Consider the following 19,805-nt stretch of genomic DNA (forward strand, 5'->3'; position numbering starts at 1 on the left):
GTAATTCTAAAGGGTAATTCTAATGTGTTCTAAAGGGTAACTCTGAAGGTTAATTCTAAATGGTAATTCTAAAAGCTGATTCCAAAAGGTAATTCTAAAGGGTAATTATAATGCGTTCTAAAGGGTAATCCCAAAGGGTAATTCTAAAATGTAATTCTAATGCATTCAAAAGGGTAATTCTGAAGATTAATTTTAAAGGGTAATTCTAAAGGGTGATTCTAAAAGGTAATTCTAAAGGGTAATTCTATTGTGTTCTAAAGGGTAATTCTATTGTGTTCTAAAGGGTAATTCTAAAGTGTAATTCTAATGCGTTCCAAAGGGTAATTCTAAAGGGTAATTCTGAAGGTTAATTCTAAAGATAGATTCTAAAAGGTAATTCTAAAGGGTAATTCTAAAGCGTTCTAAAGGGTAATTCTGAAGGTTAATTCTAAAGATAGATTCTAAAAGGTAATTCTAAAGGGTAATTCTAAAGCGTTCTAAAGGGTAATTCTAATGCGTTCTAAAGGGTAATTTTAGAGAGTAATTCTAAAGGGTAATTCTAATGAGTTCTAAAGGGTAATTCAAAAGAGTTCTGAAGAGAAATTCTAAAGATTGATTCTAAAAGGTAATTCTAAAGGGTAATTCTCATGAGTTCTAAAGGTTAATTCTGGAGGGTATTTCGACAGGGTAATTCTAAAGGGCGATTCTAAAAGGTAATTCTAAAGGGTAATTCAAATGCGTTCCAAAGGGTAATTCTAATGAGTTATAAAGGGTAGTTTTACCCTTTAGAACGCATTAGAATTACCCTTGAGAACGCATTTGAATTACCCTTTAGAATTACCTTTTAGAATATAAAGGGTAATTCTCATGCATTCTAAAGATGGATGTTGTAAAGTTCGAAAGATGATCTAAAGATGGTTCTAAAGTTCTCTCAACAATGGATGAAGGTCCTCAATGCCAAACAGGAAATCAGAGCTGTCTCCCTCAACATATCATGTGCCTTCAATACGGTCTGGCACCCAGCTCTGCTCACCAAACTCTCCTCCTATGGTATCCATGGAAATCTCCACGCTTGGTTTGCGGACTTCCTCTTTGGTCGTAGTCAACGTGTGGCCCTGAATGGATTTCTCTCATCGCCCCTTCCTGTTCTGGCTGGAGTTCCCCAAGGTAGTGTTCTGGGCCCTGTGCTTTTTCTGGTCTTCATCAATGATCTCTCCGACTCTCTGGAAAATCCTCTCTATCTCTTTGCTGATGACTCCACTCTGTGCCGCTCCATTTCTCATCCCTCAGATCGGTAGCCTGCAGCCTCCTCACTCTCTGCAGACCTGGACAAAATCACAGACTGGTCAAACAAGTGGAACATGTCTTTCAATCCTGACAAATCTCACACTCTTACTATGTCTCTGAAAAGACCGACTGGAAAACCCTCCCATCTACTTTCTCAACAATCCTCTCCAAGAAGTTCGGTCGCTCAAGCTTTTGGGTCTCACTATCTACCATGATCTTTCTTGGGAAAACCACATTTCCAAGCTGGTCTCCAAAGCCAGTCGCTGACAGAGCATCCTCCGTCGTACGAAGTCCTTCCTTGGCACACCTGAGCTCCTCATCACATACAAGGCTTTCATCCGCAGCTCAATGGAATACTGTTCCCCCCTCTGGGCCGGTGCTCCTGCCTCACACCTAGCTCGGCTTCACGCTGTTGAAGCCAAAGCTTTCAGAATCATTGAAATCTCCTGCGATGAAGCTAACTCCGAGGGCCTTTCACTCACTCACCGCAGGCAGGTTGGTGGTCTTTCTGTCTTCTACTGACTCCTCTCCGGCCTTGCTCCCCCAGGCTCTGTCCCCCAAATATTCCTACAGGTCGCACAAGATCTGCCAGCAACCCTGCCAAAATCCAAAAAGCCAAAAGAGACCCAAAATCTAGGCTCTCTGCTCACCTTCACTCTTTCATTCCCCTTTTCTCCTGCCTCTGGAACAAACTCCCCCATTCCCTTCAATCCCACTCCTCCCTCCACGTCTTTAAAACAGCTGTTCACCACCATCTCTTATCTTCCCCCATCCAAAACCTTGATCTTTTCTACCCCCGCTAATTCACCCCAGATACACTTTTTCGAAATTCCAACTTCTTTCCTGGAAGTCCTTGCAGTGTCCATATGTTTTATACCTCTCCCACCTCCCCCCAAGCCCTCTCCCTCCCACAGTTCTCTCGACGTCCCTGCTCTCAAATGTTGTGTTTGTGTCCTTCCCCCTCTCTCCCCATCTTGTCAACCGCTCCCCTTATTTTGTGTTTTATGTGTCGGTTTGTGTCGGTTTGACTTTTTGTGTGATTAATGTTAGCTCTTTCACGAGCGTCGATGTTGTATACAAAAAAGAAAAAGAAATAAAAAAGGTAGATCTAGAGGGAAATTCGAGAGGGGCATTCTGATGTGTTCTAGAGCGTAATTCTAGAGTGTAATTCTCATGAGTTCTAAAGGGTAATTTTGATGGGTTTCGTTCATTTGTAGGCTTTGCCTATTTCATATTAAAAATGCCAAACTGAACCGCTTCCTTTGGACATGGGTGCGATTTTTTTTACTCTGCCAAACAAAGAGGAAACCTACTGTTTTTATGGGCATCATAAAGGACACAACCAACAGGCACGAAGAACTAATGTAACGTGTAGATAAGTTGGTGTAAACGACACTGCATCAATGGCGGTAAACTGCGAAATTTGTTTTTGCTACGAACTTTAAAATCTTTATTTTATTTCAATTGAATTATATACTTGAACAGTGAAACACAAATTGCCTTTTCCACACTTTCAATACCCTTCCATTTAGCAGTAGTTGGACAAAATATTATGCCATTTTACGTCATCATGACCAATCAAATTTGCCGCTCGTTGACCCCACCCATGTCCTTGTTTCTCTAGTTAGCCCGTGCACTACGCAGCAAAACGTCAAAGGTCAGCGTCACATAAAACAGTCAATTTTCATACAATTGTCCTGAAATGTTAAGAATTTGGATATTGTGTCACTGAATTGGTTCACCAATCAAAAGCTAGAAGCCAATTGTTTTTTTTTTTCTAGAACAAAAGGTCAAAGTTGAAGGTTGCATAAAATTGCCAATTTTCATCCGATTGTCTTGAAATTTGAGCAGGGTTTGCATATAGGATCACTGAAGCATATTGTTTTTGAGGTCAAAAGGTCAATATCGTCTAAAACCATCAATGTTTTGTATTTTTTTTTAGCTGTTTTCATCATGTTTTGGTTACAGAAGAATAAATCTAAATACAAAGTGGATGCGGACGGGATTTGCATTTTCAGATGATTTCTCGTTATTATTGTTATGCCATATTGTTATGCAATTGTTATGCAAAGACCCTGGTGTTGGGCTAGCGGCTAGGGTGCCGGCTTAGGATCCAAGGATCCTGGGTTCGAATCCCGGTCGATTGCTGAATTAACGCCAGGGGGGTTAACTCAGCCTGTCATCCTTCCGAGGTCGGCTAATTGAGTACCAGTTCACTGGTAATTCCCTGTTTGTCGTTAAGGGCGGCAAAAAGGTTTGGCGTCAGGAAGGGCATCCGGCCGTAAAACATTGCTTCAAAAAGGGGACCGAAAAACAACAACAACCACGGTTCCCGAAAAAGGCCAACCCCCGCTTTGCGGGGTAAAATGGCCTCTAAAGGTGGTTAATTTTTATATTTATATTGTTATGCCATATTATGTTATGCCACATAACAAGCCTGGTGTTGGGCTAGCGGCTAGGGTGCCAGCTTAGGATCCTAGGATCCTGGGTTCGAATCCCGGTCGATCGCTGAATTAACGCCAGGGGGGTTGACTCAGCCTGTCATCCTTCCGAGGTCGGCTAATTGAGTACCAGTTCACTGGTAATTCCCTGCTTGTCGTAAAAGGCGACAAAAAGGGTTGGCGGCAGGAAGGGCATCCGGCCGTAAAACATTGCTTCAAAAAGGGGACCAAAAAACAACAACAACCACGGTCCCCGAAAGAGGCCAACCCCTGCTTGCGGGGAAAAATGGCCTCTAAAGGTGGTTATTTTTTTTTTTTTTTTTTTGTTATGCCATTATCATTATTCCATCATTGAATGGAATTGATGGATTAATTTGAGGTTATAATAATTTTGATGAAAAATCGAACTTGGATGACAAAAAGGATGGAGTTAGGATTGGAGGAAGATGGAAAAAACAATCTAACGTGTGCTGAATGATAATACTTCCTTGGCAGAAAATAACAAGGATTTGATGAAATTGCTGCAGACATTGAAGAAGGAAAGTGAAAAAGCTGGTCTTTATTTAAACCTAAAGGAGACTAAAATCTTGTCAACTGAGAAGATCAATGTGTTTGGATTGGGAGACGATGATGTGGAAGTACCGTAAAATTCGGACTATTAGCCGCAACCTTTTCCCTCAACTTCGACCTCTGCGGCTAAAATAACGATGCAGCTTGTTTATGGAATTTTCCGATGTTGCGGGTTTTCCTGATGACGCGTTCAGGCCAAATCAAGTTGTTGTCGTCAGTCTCCAGCCTATGTTTAGATTCACATTAGGTTTCAAAACTGGTTTTGACTCTTCGTGAATTCAAAACTCACTGTAAAAGGGTGCTAGTGATAACAATCAGAGAAGAATCAGATCGACTAAAAGAAGCAATCAGATCGACTAACTCCATCCCAGCAGTGATCCCAGGCGGCACGACCAAATATCTTCAACCTCTTGATATCAGTGTTAATCGTGCTTTCAAAGTAGCACTGCGTGTCGAATGGGAAACATGGATGACCAGTGGCGAAAAATCTTTCACCAAAACTGGACGTATGCGACGAGCAAGCTTCATGGAGGTCTGTCAATGGATTTTGACAATCTACGATCTACGACAATCTACGATTTTGACAATCTACGGGAAAAGTAAAACAATCTACGATCATCAACAGCTTTCGCAAAGCTGAACTCTTGTATGTAGCAGACGACAGAGAAGCCACCAGCTCCAGCCAGCAAGACTCGGATTCATCCGACGGTGAAAAAGAGGCCGGGGTCAGCGATGCCGCCATAGCAGAAGAAGCTATGCTTCTGTTGTTCAACTCCGACACTGAAGACGAAGCTTTCAGTGGCTTCAGTGGAAATGATGACGACGACGAATGAATGTGACTACCGGTATTTTTTGATTGTGTGTATTATTGTGTATCTTTGGTGTAGCTGTATTTTTATTTTTGTGTTGCTTTGTCACTGAATTTGTGATTGAATTTGTGCTTTGCGCACGTCTGACAAGTTTCTGTGGCTGTCGAGTTTCTCACTTTTTGTGGTTAATAAACGGTTGCGGCTTATAAACCAGTGCGGCTTGTGTGTGTTTAAATTCCAGATTTTTTTTTTAATTTAGGGGATGCGGCTTATATAACGATGCGCTCAATGGTCCGAAATTTACGGTAGTAGAAAGCTTCATCTTCCACTAAGCGACTCTGTTACCCAGTAACACCAGGTGCCTTGGCTAGTAAATACATACGGAAACTAGAAAGAGCAATCAGAGATTGCAGACCCTCGCCAGGACGTGTTTTCAGTGGTTTTTAAGGCTTTGTGTTAAAACAAATATGGCGGCCGAACCACGTGACTGATGACCCCATCGTTATTACTTTTTTTCTCCACCAATTTATCCCTAGATAGTCAGGTTCACTATGTTAACAAATATAATTTCGTTCAAAATTTTGGGAGATTAGCAAAACTATACATTTTTGGAATCGTCAGAGCATGGAGAATCCGAAAATCAATGTTGGCATTTGCACAGACACCTGCATGGCCGCCATTTTGGATTTTCAAAATGGCCACCATAAAATACATATTTTGCGCTATCTCGGCTTCTAGTCAACCTAGAAACTTAATTAAATATGCTAATCCTATGTTTTCTGGGTTAAGGAATCCAATAAAGGCCTCAAAATAGTGCTCAGGATTATAGAAAAGCAACAAACAAAGGTAATTGAAAACCATTGTCTTTATATTTGTGATATAACTGTATTACATAATACATGATATTGCAAGTCCTTTGAAGTTATAGGTATGGGTTTATAAAGCAAGAAAGCAGCCTTGTTAGTATCAGATTGAACTATAAGTCCTACTAGACGACCCATGACCCGTTGGGTCAATGTTATTATATATAATTAAGGGGTTACCATGGTTACAGTGGGGGCCAAAGGTCAACCTATGGTGAAGATATATAATTTTCTCACACTTTCTAATGGAGAGGCAAAATGCCATATAAAACTAAATTTACTGGTTCTAATTGCTTTTATTTATCAATCCTCACATAGAAGAGCAGTTTTTAGTAATGAGCAGTGAGGAGAAGACCCCTCAGCCAATGATGCCACCCCTCAGCCAATGATGCGACCCCTCAGCCAATGATGCGGCCCCTCAGCCAATGATGCTGCCCCTCAGCCAATGATGCTGCCCCTCAGCCAATGATGCCGCCCCTCAGCCAATGATGCCGCACCTCAGCCAATGATGCCGCACCTCAGCCAATGATGCCGCACCTCAGCCAATGATGCCGCACCTCAGCCAATGATGCCGCCCCGCAGCCAATGATGCCGCCCCGCAGCCAATGATGCCGCCCCTCAGCCAATGATGCCGCCCCGCAGCCAATGATGCGGCCCCGCAGCCAATGATGCCGCCCCTCAGCCAATGATGCCGCCCCTCAGCCAATGATGCCGCCCCTCAGCCAATGATGCCGCCCCTCAGCCAATGATGCCGCCCCTCAGCCAATGATGCCGCCCCTCAGCCAATGATGCCGCCCCTCAGCCAATGATGCCGCCCCTCAGCCAATGATGCCGCCCCTCAGCCAATGATGCCGCCCCTCAGCCAATGATGCCGCCCCTCAGCCAATGATGGCGCCCCTCAGCCAATGATGGCGCCCCTCAGCCAATGATGCCGCCCCTCAGCCAATGATGCCGCCCCTCAGCCAATGATGCCGCCCCTCAGCCAATGATGCCGCCCCTCAGCCAATGATGCCGCCCCTCAGCCAATGATGCCGCCCCTCAGCCAATGATGCCGCCCCTCAGCCAATGATGCCGCCCCTCAGCCAATGATGCCGCCCCTCAGCCAATGATGCCGCCCCTCAGCCAATGATGCCGCCCCTCAGCCAATGATGCCGCCCCTCAGCCAATGATGCCGCCCCTCAGCCAATGATGCCGCCCCTCAGCCAATGATGCCGCCCCTCAGCCAATGATGCCGCCCCTCAGCCAATGATGCCGCCCCTCAGCCAATGATGCCGCCCCTCAGCCAATGATGCCGCCCCTCAGCCAATGATGCCGCCCCTCAGCCAATGATGCCGCCCCTCAGCCAATGATGCCGCCCCTCAGCCAATGATGCCGCCCCTCAGCCAATGATGCCGCCCCTCAGCCAATGATGCCGCCCCTCAGCCAATGATGCCGCCCCTCAGCCAATGATGCCGCCCCTCAGCCAATGATGCCGCCCCTCAGCCAATGATGCCGCCCCTCAGCCAATGATGCCGCCCCTCAGCCAATGATGCCGCCCCTCAGCCAATGATGCCGCCCCTCAGCCAATGATGCCGCCCCTCAGCCAATGATGCCGCCCCTCAGCCAATGATGCCGCCCCTCAGCCAATGATGCCGCCCCTCAGCCAATGATGCCGCCCCTCAGCCAATGATGCCGCCCCTCAGCCAATGATGCCGCCCCTCAGCCAATGATGCCGCCCCTCAGCCAATGATGCCGCCCCTCAGCCAATGATGCCGCCCCTCAGCCAATGATGCCGCCCCTCAGCCAATGATGCCGCCCCTCAGCCAATGATGCCGCCCCTCAGCCAATGATGCCGCCCCTCAGCCAATGATGCCGCCCCTCAGCCAATGATGCCGCCCCTCAGCCAATGATGCCGCCCCTCAGCCAATGATGCCGCCCCTCAGCCAATGATGCCGCCCCTCAGCCAATGATGCCGCCCCTCAGCCAATGATGCCGCCCCTCAGCCAATGATGCCGCCCCTCAGCCAATGATGCCGCCCCTCAGCCAATGATGCCGCCCCTCAGCCAATGATGCCGCCCCTCAGCCAATGATGCCGCCCCTCAGCCAATGATGCCGCCCCTCAGCCAATGATGCCGCCCCTCAGCCAATGATGCCGCCCCTCAGCCAATGATGCCGCCCCTCAGCCAATGATGCTACACCTCAGCCAATGATGCCACCCCTCAGCCAATGATGCCACCCCTCAGCCAATGATGCCACCCCTCAGCCAATGATGTGACCCCTCAGCCAATGATGCTACACCTCAGCCAATGATGCTACCCCTCAGCCAATGATGCTACCCCTCAGCCAATGATGCTACCCCTCAGCCAATGATGCTACCCCTCAGCCAATGATGCTACCCCTCAGCCAATGATGCTACCCCTCAGCCAATGATGCTACCCCTCAGCCAATGATGCTACCCCTCAGCCAATGATGCTACACCTCAGCCAATGATGCTACCCCTCAGCCAATGATGCTTCCCCTCAGCCAATGATGCTTCCCCTCAGCCAATGATGCTACCCCTCAGCCAATGATGCTACCCCTCAGCCAATGATGCTACGCCTCAGCCAATGATGCTACCCCTCAGCCAATGATGATGATGATGCTACCCCTAGACGACCCATGACCCGTTGGGTCAATGTCAGTTTGAATAGATATGAGAATAGAACTAAAGCGAACGCTGGACATCATCAGGGAGATTATTTGGGCCAGCAAGCCATAAGGCTCACCTCTCCAGCGTTCTAAATCACTTACCTGTGACACGTGATTTCGGCCCTTATCTCCGATCACGTTGACGGAAATCACCACAGCATATCGTCAAGATCCCTCCAAAAGGCTCGTCTTTGTCACATACATCACGCAACGTGCGATCCACAGCCTCGAAACTCTCTCTCCTGATCATAGGACACTCATCCCACACGATGAGTTTTGTACTTCGAAAGAGGTCTGCGATAGTGGAATTTTTATCGATGTTGCATACGCCATCTTCCCTCGGTGTCAGAGGGATTTGGAACCTTGAGTGCGCTGTTCTTCCACCAGGCATGAGGGTAGCAGCTATGCCAGATGAGGCCACCGCAGGGGGCAACTTCTCCACTCGCTCTCACTTTAGAGAGAATCAGGTTAATAAGAAACGTCTTCCCTGTGCCTCCAGGCGCGTCAATGAAAATCATTGATGACTGATTCGTGCGGATGTTGCTATTCGCGTCCATAGACGTGAGGTGTGATTCGTTGTCCGCGTCCGTAGCGCCGTCGGAGGGTTGATACGACATTCTTCCTGCAAATAGTATTGTGTTTGTGCTATCGTTTTGCCGATCATCAAATGACAAATAAATTACATTGTGAAAATTAAAGATTTCAAATAAACCTATTTAAAGTGTATGCGCATATAAATAATAAAAAAAATCGAAGAAATATCTCTCGGTAATTTCCTGAAACATATTTTACTTCCGGGTAATAATGTTGAATGAAATGACGAAGATATATACTGTATGCCTGTTATTTTAGGCGGTGTATTTTCATATATCAACGTGGCGCGATTTTTAAAATATATCTCTGCAATTTCCCGTGTGTGCGTGAATGTTCTCAATTATTTCTTTTACCGAGTCTAAAACCATCGATAAAAATGAAATCAGATGGCGACTTACATTGAAGATAAAGGCGTGAAACAGACTCAATGGCCTTGAAGATACAAGCCTTTCAGAATTCATTTCGTTCTATAAACGGAAAGTTTCATCGGATTTTCTTCCCGTTTTTTTTCAACCGAGTCTAAAACTATGTTAGCGACTGTGAAAAATGAAATGATATATCGAATTTGATTTGAAATAAAACTGAGAGAGAGAGCAAGACACCACGGGCCTACAAAACAGGCCTCAAAGCTATGCGAGTTAATAAAATGGTGGATATTACTACTCTTTCAAAGGGGTAAGCCACGCCCCCGGACCGATCGAATGTTACATACAAACACGCAAGATTTCAATTTTATAATTATATAGATACACAGGATCTACTAAGTCTACACCGTTCAGGAATATGCTTTTACAGATCTTCATCACTGTCCTGAGGGTCATTTTCGCAAAGGTGTCTATGCAAATGCAAACATTAATTTTTGGATTCCTCATGCTCTGAGTATTCCAGAAATGTATAGTTTTGCTAATCTACCAAAATTTTGAACGAAAAAACATAGTGAACCTGACTAAGATGATGCTCAAGAAATTTCATCTTGATCGGATGAAGTTTTGTACTTGTCGAATTATGACGTCATAATGGAGGCACTTATGACATCATTAACATATGTTATTCCACATGGAGAGTTCTTTACAATGAGCCATGTCTCAATTTTTTATATTCAGCACTTTCGGAGATATAGAGGTGCAAAGTTTTTCGGTTTTTCCAAGATGGCGACCACACCACATGACCTATGACGTCATAAAAAATTATACAGGTGGATTTGCACCTATGGTGAAAATTTCCTGTCAATCGGACCAACGGTTACAGAGAAAATCATATTTTTTCTGTGCGGACAAACAAACAAACGGACTCAAATGCAATAACCTCTCCTGAGGCGAGGGTAATAAGTAAATGGCCTATTACATAATCTCACTACCAATAAGTCTGAGTACCTCGTTTACAGCCCCGACTAGTCCTCGCCACACCGCCTCGGTTGTCCGGGAGGGAAAGGCCACCTACCGGCAAAGCAGCTCGGCTTTTTCTGCCTCAGCACGAGCCTGAACAAGCCCTTTTTGTGCTTCGTGCACTCCATCCTCCAGGACTGTACCGCTCCGACATTTCACCAATTCATGGCAAGAGTCTCGCATACACAGTGCCAAGCGGCCTAGCTCCAAACGAAGATCATTTAGGTCTCTACATAACAAACACAAACCATACTGGGTCAGAATAATTTTCTACGATTCCCATTTAAAATGCTGATTGCAAACACGTCAACCTAATGTTCACCTTGCCAGATCCTCCGACAACATTCCACAACCACATCACTCATTCCACCTTCTCTATGTAGCGTGCGTGTGTGTCTCACTGTACGTGCACATGTCTTGTGGACAGCCTGCAAACTGAGTGACTTGCCGTTCGGTGGCAGACTTCAGATCATTGAATCCATGATGGAAGGAGATTACATTGCGCCAAAGCTTCATTAAATGTCCTTTCTCCTTGCTCAAATATGAGTTAAAACTCTGTGGGGAACAGACACGGCCAAACAATACAGGAAGTAAATATATCAGGTGCTTTCGTAAATGACCCACAGTGTTAACACCACCGACATGAATTATACCTCTGATTGAACAGCACATTAACCCTTTATTTACCACCGTGACACAAATGCAGTTTGTGCAATTTGATTATATCATCACAAATGAGACGTTGATATCCTGGGAATTCAGTGGCTATCGACTGTTGCAAATTATTTGTGTTGATCATCAATCTACATGGACTGAGAAGTCCCAACAACTCGTTGAAGCAAGTAGGTGTTTTCTGCAGCAATGATACAAACATTTGCAATATGTAATACACTGTGTAAATACTGGACACACACACACACACACACACACACACACACACACTATATATATATATATATATATATATATATATATATATATATATATATATATATATATATATATATATATATTGTTGCGAATATGGAATTTGGCCTCCATATCCGCTTGTAAATATTCCCCTATTTTCTCCAATACTCCCCAACTTTCCCCAGTCCCCCATTCCCTAGTCCCATTGCATGTAAATAACAATCAGTAGAGCCGACCTTCCCCTTATTCCCCCATTAAATGTCGTGCCCAGGTCCACCGCACCACACGTAGACAACTTTCGGACATCTTCCTAGTTATTCTTAATCTATGTCAGTTAAGGCCTCGTTTCCATTAATTATGACTCTTCGTTGCACCAGAATGTGATTATATGGCACCAGTAGTGAGTTTAGGACCTTCCCATACCTCCTCCCATCTTCTTCCCCAAACAACAACAACAACAACAACTACAGCTACAACAACAACAACAACAACTACAGCTACAACAACAACAACAACAACTACAGCAACAACAACAACAACTACAGCTACAACAACAACAACAACAACTACAGCTACAACAACAACTACAACAACGGCGCGCGCGGGGAGTGTGCGTCCTCCCTCCGGCTCGGTTAGCCGCCATTATCCATGCGCCCCACGGGGTTACCACGAAGGGGCTGGCTGTCAGCTCCTCGTCAAGGGCGGAGCCTGGTAAACCCCCCCCCGCACCCAATAAGAAGGGCGGACCGATTCCATCTGGGCGGAGCTAACGAGCCGAGGGCGTGTCACTCCCCGCCGGATATACGCAGCCGCTTGCCGGACGTGACGTCAGATGCGCCCCCAGCTTGAGACGACAAGACGCCACCTCGAGCGCTGAGAGACCTCCTGCATCTTTTGGGCCGCGCCATCCTGTCCCTGAGCACAAGGTGCACCTTGTGCTGGCCATCGAATACCCGCTTTCCTAGCCATCAATCCCCGTGTGAGTCAGTTTTTGTCCTGTTTCTCTGTGGTCTGTCGGGAATAATATAAGGTTGTGTCTAAGTGCCTGTCTTTCTGTGATATACCTCTCGTCCCTGTAATCTAACCTTCCGCCTTAATATAACCTCCTCCGGAGGTCTTGAGAACTGAACCCCTGGTGTCGTATTGTGTCATTATAACCCAGCCGGGTGTCTTCTCTTTCCTATTGAGCCAGCGTAGCGCGGCTTCGTCGACGTTCGAGTACAATCGGGTAATTTGTGCGGACACGACGGCCATTCCGCTCGGCCCACCTTAACATCAAAGTCGTGTCTGTAACAATTGGTGTCGAGGAGTGGAATTCGAACCCGGGACTAAATTAGTTAGGCCCAAATTTTGGGAGGGAAAATCGATTCGGAGCGCGTTTCCCGCGCGAAATTATAACGGCGAAATTTCAATTTGTTTTACGAAAATAAAAAAATAAAAACCGAATTTTGAAAGTCGCGCTATGGCGGATCAAGACAGCTGGGGTCCGGTAAAGGAGAGTGAGGTAGGGTCGATCCAGGACCAAAATGAGGGACAGGAGGAGAGCGAAGCAGTGAGGGCGGCAGGTTCGCAAAATAGCGCCGTCACGCACGAAGAAGCGGGCGCGCAAAATGGCGCCTCGCTGATCACCGCGCCAGCGACCGTGGCAGCGCCCCCGATGGATTTGAACTCGTTTTGGATACAAATGAAGGCCCTTATGGCCCAGAATAATGAAGAAATGGCAAACAGAATGGGGAATCGGATGGATGCTCAGGGTGAGCGATTGGAGGGCCAAATGGGGGTAATGGGAAACCAAATGGGGGTAATGAGGGACGAAGCGAGGGGTACTGGTGAGAAGGTAGACAAAAATTTTGAGGGGTTAGACAACGGGATAAAGGAGGTGAAAAATGGGTTAATGGGGGTAGAAAACAGAATGGCCGCTCAAGAGAATCAGATAGAGGGAGTGAAACATGGGTTAACGGGGGTAGAAAACAGAATGGCCGCTCAAGAGAATCAAATGGAAGGGATGCAAAAAGGGTTAGAGGGGTTAGAAAACAGTATGGAAGGCAAATTGAGGGACATGAGGGACCAAGCGGAAAGGGAAGTTAAACAAATGGAGCAGCAGATAGAGGGGGTCAGAATGGGGGTAGAAACCAAACTGGATGCTCACAGGGAGGAAATGGAGCAGATGAGGGTGGCATCTGGGCAGGAGATGCAAGTGATGGGAGAGGAGATCAGAAGAGGAGTGAGTGAGGAGGTCGGAGGAGTGCGCGAGGAGGTGAGGCACTGTGAGGAGCACATGGAAAAGGAGGTGAGAAAGGGGACTGTAAAGTTACAAGGGGGCATAGAGGACCTGACGCAGGAGGTGGAGCAGCTGACGGTGGGACAGACGGAGTTAGTGGAGCAGGTTCAAAGGAACACTGCGGTATTAGGAGGTTTAAAGGCGACACAGAAAGAACTAAAAGATGACTTGATAGCGACAAAGAGGGAATGTCAGATAGTACGTGAGGGACTGACAACGAGGTTGGACGAGGTGATAGAGGTAATGGAGACGAAGGACCGGCAGGTGAGGACGCACATGGAAACGGTCAAGGTAGCCTTGGAGGACGAGCTTGAGGAGACGTACCGGGGAATAAAAGAGGTGAGGCACAAATTAGAAGAAGTGGAAGAAGGGGTGAGCGAAATTAAGAAGCGACGGAGAGGGGATAACAAAGAGATAAAAGAGGAGATAAAAGAATTGGTCCAAAGTCTGTGTTTGGATCGTGATGTGCTCATTAACCGGATGAGGGATTCGCAGGTGATGGAGGAGAAGCGAAGAGGAAGAGGACCCGGTGTAAGTGGTGACCAATATGGTCGTGCGTATGATGCGCCAGGTGATTTAAGAGGCTTGGGGGTCGAGATAGACCCGGGTGTTCGTGAGAGGCCGTGGGTGAAGTGTGCGACAGGTCTGGTGTGCGAAAATGGAGGTGTGCAAGAAAGTCCGACTCTGGGGTGTGTGAGGAAAAAGTGCGTGCCAAGGAGTGAGTGTGCTGGCGAGAGTGAGTCGGTCGTAGCGCGTGTGCGAGGGAGCACGTGGAAGCGCGGGGTGGTGAGTGTTACAGAGGGTGTGACGGGAGAGTGTGCGCAAGAGTGTGCGCGAGAAAGGTGTGTGACGGACAGGTGCATGAGGAAAGAGTGCGCTGTCAGAAGTAAGGAAGAGTGTCCACCTGTGGTGAGTGTTACAGAGGGTGTAACGGGAGAGTGTGCGCGAGAAAGGGGTGTGACGGACAGGTGCATGGGGAAAGAGTGTGCTGTCAAGAGTAAGGGTGAGTGCGTTGTCACGAGTGGAGGTGAAAGTAGTGAGAGTGACATGGAGCGTGAGTTAGTTGTGACAGGTGAGCGAGGATGTACACCTGGGATGGAAGGATGCACACCTGGAATGGTAGAGCGTGAGTGGGAATGCACGCTGGAGTTGGTGGTGAGGCACGTGGTTGGGTGTGCGAATGAGAGCCCACCTGTGATTGTCACAGAGGAGGTGACTGAGGAGGGGGCGCGAAGAGGTGTTTTGGTGAGGTGTGCTACGAACGAATGTGTGCCAAAATGTTCGGTGGTCAGGTGTGTGACCAAGGCTGTGAGTGGAATGGGTGTACCTGGGTGTGTAAGGAAAGGTACGAGGAGAATGGGAACGGCTGCATGTATGAGCACGAAAGGGGTAGCGTATGCATGTAAGCCTGCAGGCGAGGCGTCGACGATAACCGGGTCAAAGGTTAGGTCGACTTTTAGCCGAATCGGGCCCTCGGTGCGTGCCGGGCTTCGCGTGCCGCGAGAACCAGCGGAGATCCGAGCCACGGCGGGTTCGAAAGGACCGCCGTGCGCGATCCACGCTGGGCCTCGCGTGGAGCGGCCGCGTCCGGGCTCCACTAGGCGGAGCGGGCAGCTCGATAGGAAGGGTCGTCATGGCGACCACTTTCTATTGAGACGTGCCGGCAGGTCGAGATCGGGACATTGGATGGCTCCACGCCGAGGTGATGCGTGGGATCTCGGCCCGGGTAAGCCCCCGTCCCTGCACCGAGTGCCGGACGCATCCAGCCGCTGGCACAAAACAACCAGCATCCATTGTTTGGCTTTACGAAGCCGGGCTTTGGACAGGAATTGGCGCACCGAGAGGTATTAGTGAGTCGACTGGGTGATGAGGTTAGTGTTTTGGACCCAAAATTAGAGAAAAGCAAAATTTGATGATTGGCAAAGGATTGGCAGAGTGATGATTGGTAATGGTACAGTGATTGGCAGATGATTGGCAAATTTTTAATTTGTTGCAATTTGATGTGCAAAATTGGTAGTGAGAGACCCCCGATGTGGTGGGATGGCAAATCCACCATCCTTCCCATGTGGGGGGCAAAGGAGCAATAGCTTATGGGGTGTATGGCAGTGAAAACTAGCCCGGGTGGGTTAGGTTATATGGATAGGGCCCTAGAAGATGACATTAGGTGACGTTAAGGTTAGTTAGTGACTGATACCTGTAGTGGGGACGCAGGTAGTTTAGTGTGGATGATAATGACGAGGGAGCGCAATAGTTAAAGGGACGACTGGGAAGCGCAAGTTTCAGAAGGGAGTAGTTAGCTGAGATGATGCCGTGTGTGTGAGAATTGAACAGGTGTGATTGCACAGGTGTGCAACTGGACAGGTGTGTGGAGCCGTGTATGAGTAGTGAGTGTGTGGATCAGCGCGAATGCGCTTGGGGAGAGAAGGGTGCAGGTGGCACCAGGTGTGAGAGCACAGGGTGCAAGTACAGGTGTGTGGAGAGAGTTGGAGTAAGTGGTATGGAGTGGTGTGCGTGGTGCGAAGGTGTGGATGGGGGAAGAGTGGACCCCTTTCACGAGTACCCGGGGCGGGTAGTGTAAGTGTTAGGTAGAGGGTACAGGTAAATTGTGGTTGGATATTGGCATTTGTGGTGCGGTTGCAGAATGGTGTTGTGAATGGGTGCATTAGTGTTGTGGAAATGGCTGGGCGTGTAGCCTGTTAGTGTGTGTAGTTGGTGGGGCACTCCACCACTGTGAGGATGTCGGCCAGGTGAGGCCGCAGGTGGGCTCTGGGAGCCGGTAGAGTTGTGGATGGGGCCCGAGGATCCGGAGGATGGACCCGGGTAGCCCAGTGCCAGAGAGGGCACCGAGTGGGGAGAGTGCCAGAGGGCCTTCCCCAGGTAGTTAGGTTAGGGCAAGGAGCAGGTAAGCTCGGAGGCAACTGCAGTGGTGGAGGTGTGCAGGTGGGTAGACCCACTGGGAGAGGTACACGCCGCAGCCCAGAAATTGTGCGAGGGCACCGGGAGATGAATCGGGGGAGTGAGACCCCAAATTGAAGAGCACCACAGTTTGGCCAATGGGAATTGGTTTTTAGAACCCATAGTGTAAGAGGGCCAATGGTTTGGCCGGAGAAAGACCCCGGGTAGTGTAAAGTTGTTAAAGTCATTTAGGAGATAGTTAGGATTGATGAACCTGTCGCACCATACGCAGCCACTTACCTGTGGTGATGATGATGACTCCACACCTGTGTTTTCTTTGTTTTGTTGCAGGAGATGAATCGCTGTGTGGATTTGTGAGACGCATCACGACGTGGATGAGACATTGGGGTGATTCCATCTCTCCCTCCCTAGGAGGGACTGATGATGAATTGGTAATGGCAAATTATGATGTTGAGTTGGAGATGGCAAATTTTGATGAGAGTTGAAAATGGCAAATTTGATTGGTTAGGAGGGAGAGAAGACGAATTTGGTTTATGGGAGGAACGGGGAAGACAGTAGGGATGTTTGTTGATTTGTAAAGTAGATGTTTATGGGTAGTGTTGTGTTTTGTGGATACAGTAAGGGGTAAGGGAGGGGCCATGTAGGTTACCTGGTGGGGGGGGGGGGCGTACGATAGGAACGTACCTGTCTCACCTGGTTCCCATGTGCCCCCAGTGTGCATTACCTTATATTGCGTGCACTTTTGCGCCCTTACCACCTTACTCACTTGTTTCTTCTTTTGTCTCCCACCTCCGAGGATCTGGCTTTGGGGTAGAGAGAGAGGAGAGAGAGGTGCTGGCTACGCAGTTGTGGGCCTGCACTTTCGCTGTTGGCTGCCTGGATCGATACACCATATGGACCGCAATGTTTGTGGCCACCCACAATGGACCGCAGCTCTTTTGCGGCCAAGCACCACCCGTGGAAGGACCTATGGGTCAACGTGGCACCTATGCCATAAAGGTGAACCACTGTTAATTAACACCAAGTGCACCACAAGAAGAGCAAGAGACACCTGCAGGGTTAGGGGTTGTCGAATTTATTTTTATTCCAATGAACAATGGTGACTGCACCGATTGGTGGTGGGGTGGTGCTTTTGATGCTCGGGAAGGGTGCTCTGCACGTTATTAAAGGCCGTCGGCCACAGAGCACTCGTGGGTTGGTGTATCGATGCTGGCAAGCGCGCTCTCTCTATGCATAACATCTGCATGTGTTCCTCCAAAAACAGGTCCTGGATCGTAGTGTAAATAGCAGCATAGTCTTGTAAATAATGCTCCCTACCGGCTGTATGTTTAGTTTGAGAATTCTTTCCGGATTCGGTTATCCTGTGGGTGTGTTTCTGTGAGGAGAAGGGTGCAACGTCGCAGGGGGACATATTTACTCATTTGTGAATATCTGTAAAACTGTCGCACTCAGGGTAGAGTTAATAGTAGAGGGAACTACATTGCGTGCCACACTAAAGTAGGTAAAAATTTATCGGGTCGGGACGCCCCGAGGGTAGAGAAGGGTGCAATGTTGCGAATATGGAATTTGGCCTCCATATCCGCTTGTAAATATTCCCCTATTTTCTCCAATACTCCCCAACTTTCCCCAGTCCCCCATTCCCTAGTCCCATTGCATGTAAATAACAATCAGTAGAGCCGACCTTCCCCTTATTCCCCCATTAAATGTCGTGCCCAGGTCCACCGCACCACACGTAGACAACTTTCGGACATCTTCCTAGTTATTCTTAATCTATGTCAGTTAAGGCCTCGTTTCCATTAATTATGACTCTTCGTTGCACCAGAATGTGATTATATGGCACCAGTAGTGAGTTTAGGACCTTCCCATACCTCCTCCCATCTTCTTCCCCAAACAACAACAACAACAACAACTACAGCTACAACAACAACAACAACAACTACAGCTACAACAACAACAACAACAACAACTACAGCAACAACAACAACAACTACAGCTACAACAACAACAACAACAACTACAGCTACAACAACAACTACAACAACGGCGCGCGCGGGGAGTGTGCGTCCTCCCTCCGGCTCGGTTAGCCGCCATTATCCATGCGCCCCACGGGGTTACCACGAAGGGGCTGGCTGTCAGCTCCTCGTCAAGGGCGGAGCCTGGTAAACCCCCCCCGCACCCAATAAGAAGGGCGGACCGATTCCATCTGGGCGGAGCTAACGAGCCGAGGGCGTGTCACTCCCCGCCGGATATACGCAGCCGCTTGCCGGACGTGACGTCAGATGCGCCCCCAGCTTGAGACGACAAGACGCCACCTCGAGCGCTGAGAGACCTCCTGCATCTTTTGGGCCGCGCCATCCTGTCCCTGAGCACAAGGTGCACCTTGTGCTGGCCATCGAATACCCGCTTTCCTAGCCATCAATCCCCGTGTGAGTCAGTTTTTGTCCTGTTTCTCTGTGGTCTGTCGGGAATAATATAAGGTTGTGTCTAAGTGCCTGTCTTTCTGTGATATACCTCTCGTCCCTGTAATCTAACCTTCCGCCTTAATATAACCTCCTCCGGAGGTCTTGAGAACTGAACCCCTGGTGTCGTATTGTGTCATTATAACCCAGCCGGGTGTCTTCTCTTTCCTATTGAGCCAGCGTAGCGCGGCTTCGTCGACGTTCGAGTACAATCGGGTAATTTGTGCGGACACGACGGCCATTCCGCTCGGCCCACCTTAACATCAAAGTCGTGTCTGTAACAATATATATATATATATATATATACACACACACACACACACCACACACACACACACACACACACACACACACACACACACACACACACACACACACACACACACACACACACACACACACACACACACACACACACACACACACACACACACACACACACACACACACAAGATAAGTGATTAAATGGGGCAAAAGGGCAAAAGGGCAAAATTCATCATTCATCATTTTTTCGTTTCTTGCAGGTATTCATGATGTCACCGAGTAAGGAAGAACGCATCCAGGTAATCCTGCTCGTAGAAAATCGGAATCATAGGGAGATCGCTGAGGAATTCAACAGATTGCATCCGGACCGCGCGCCGATTA

At 47.9% G+C, this 19,805-nt stretch overlaps 1 protein-coding gene across 1 annotated transcript in view; it reads right to left on the minus strand.

The window, feature by feature from the left end:
• Positions 1-19,805, minus strand: part of CROCC (ciliary rootlet coiled-coil, rootletin) — a 113,188-nt gene that overhangs the window by 62,848 nt on the left and 30,535 nt on the right. The window contains exons 8-9 of the mRNA XM_068107260.2: positions 11,044-11,150; positions 10,651-10,824 (exon numbers count right to left, since the gene is read on the minus strand). Of these exons, the coding sequence (XP_067963361.2) occupies positions 10,651-10,824; positions 11,044-11,150 (281 nt within the window). The remainder of the gene's footprint in view (positions 1-10,650; positions 10,825-11,043; positions 11,151-19,805) is intronic.

Source organism: Myxine glutinosa, chromosome 2 (assembly GCF_964187855.1).
Source record: "Myxine glutinosa chromosome 2, kmMyxGlut1.1, whole genome shotgun sequence".
Lineage (NCBI taxonomy): Eukaryota > Metazoa > Chordata > Myxini > Myxiniformes > Myxinidae > Myxine > Myxine glutinosa.